The following is a 1,488-nucleotide window of genomic DNA, read 5'->3' as shown; positions in this document are numbered from 1 at the left end:
ATAATAAAAGAAATTAACATAGACTGGTTCTAATGAGCTGCTATAATAAAAAATTAACACAGACTGGTTCTAATAGGCTGCTATAAATAAAAAAACTAATTCAGACTGGTACTAATGGACTGCTATAATAAAAAACTAACATAGACTGGTTCTAATGGACTGCTATAATAAAAAAATTAACATATACTGGTTCTAATGGACTATTATAATAAAAAAATAACGCATACTGGTTGTAATGGACTGTTATAATAAAAAATTAACACAGACTGGTTCTAATGGGCTGCTTTAATAAAAAAATTAACAAATACTGCAGGTCAATTCTGTTATAAGTGCTAACAAAAAGAAAATGTTAAACATTACAAGAAAGCATTAGTTCCTATTTATTTGAGGTAATATTTTCTAAATTTTCCTATTGGGTTTTTTTTCAAATAAATCTAAGAAAAGAGTTGATATTATGCTTATCCTGGCACAGATGTTGCCCAACTGAGTAAATAAGAATGCAGTACTTTGTATATCTTAACTCATATGTAATCAGATGGATTCAAAAATAATCCACACTTTCAAAATGTATTGAGTGTTTTATTTAAATCTGTATACAGTATTATAGTGTCCAGCTAAGAGTTTTTAAAGGTGAAGCAATTTTGTTGTAGAGTAAGCATGAAACCTGTTATAAATGATAGTTGTACTTTATATGGTATTATCAAGTAAAAGTTATTTCACCTTAATGTGAATTTACAATACCAGATAAAGCTGTAAAATTTATACACTTTCAGCAGCGAAAAAGTACGAATAGTTAGGACATACTTTTCTAGATCTTCTAATTTCAAAAACCCTCTTTTTATTTTTATAGAGAAATTCTGTTTCTTCAAGTCTTAGATATTGATTTCTCTCTTCAGATGTTCCCTTCCCGAAGAACTTCATTCCTACGTGCAAGAAGATCCTTACACGATTGTTCAGAGTGTTCGTCCATATCTACATACATCACTTCGAGAGTCTGGTGGCTATTGGAGCTGTAAGTACTGTAACTAAATAGATAGTCTGGTGGATATTGAAGCTGTAAGTACTGTAACTAAATAGATAGTCTGGTGGATATTGAAGCTGTAAGTACTGTAACTAAATAGATAGTCTGGTGGCTATTGAAGCTGTAAGTACTGTAACTAAATAGATAGTCTGGTGGCTATTGAAGCTGTAAGTACTGTAACTAAATAGATAGTCTGGTGGCTATTGAAACTGTAAGTACTGTAACTAAATAGATAGTCTGGTGGCTTTTGGAGCTGTAAGTACTGTAAGTAAATAGATAATCTGGTGGCTAATAGAGCTGTAAGTACTGTAACTAAATAGATAGTCTGGTGGCTATTGGAGCTGTAAGTACTGTAAGTAAATAGATAATATGGTGGCTAATAGAGCTGTAAGTACTGTAAGTAAATAGATAGTCTGGTGGCTATTAGAGCTATAAGTACTGTAAGTAAATAGATAGTCTGGTGGCTA

The 1,488-nt window shown here is 31.4% G+C and overlaps 1 protein-coding gene across 3 annotated transcripts in view; it reads left to right on the top strand.

Moving 5' to 3' along the window:
- LOC106462169 (MOB kinase activator-like 3) overlaps positions 1 to 1,488 on the top strand; it is a 75,128-nt gene that overhangs the window by 18,193 nt on the left and 55,447 nt on the right. For all 3 annotated transcript variants that reach the window (XR_002611176.1, XM_022389349.1, XM_013922068.2), the window contains exon 5: positions 897 to 1,012. Coding sequence is in view for 2 of the 3 variants with exons in the window: in XM_022389349.1 (XP_022245057.1) it covers positions 897 to 1,012 (116 nt within the window). In the remaining variant the exon portion in view is untranslated. The remainder of the gene's footprint in view (positions 1 to 896; positions 1,013 to 1,488) is intronic.

Source organism: Limulus polyphemus, unplaced genomic scaffold, assembly GCF_000517525.1.
Source record: "Limulus polyphemus unplaced genomic scaffold, Limulus_polyphemus-2.1.2 Scaffold1108, whole genome shotgun sequence".
NCBI classification, from domain to species: Eukaryota; Metazoa; Arthropoda; class Merostomata; order Xiphosura; family Limulidae; genus Limulus; species Limulus polyphemus.
This window is presented reverse-complemented; position numbering and strand designations above follow the sequence as displayed.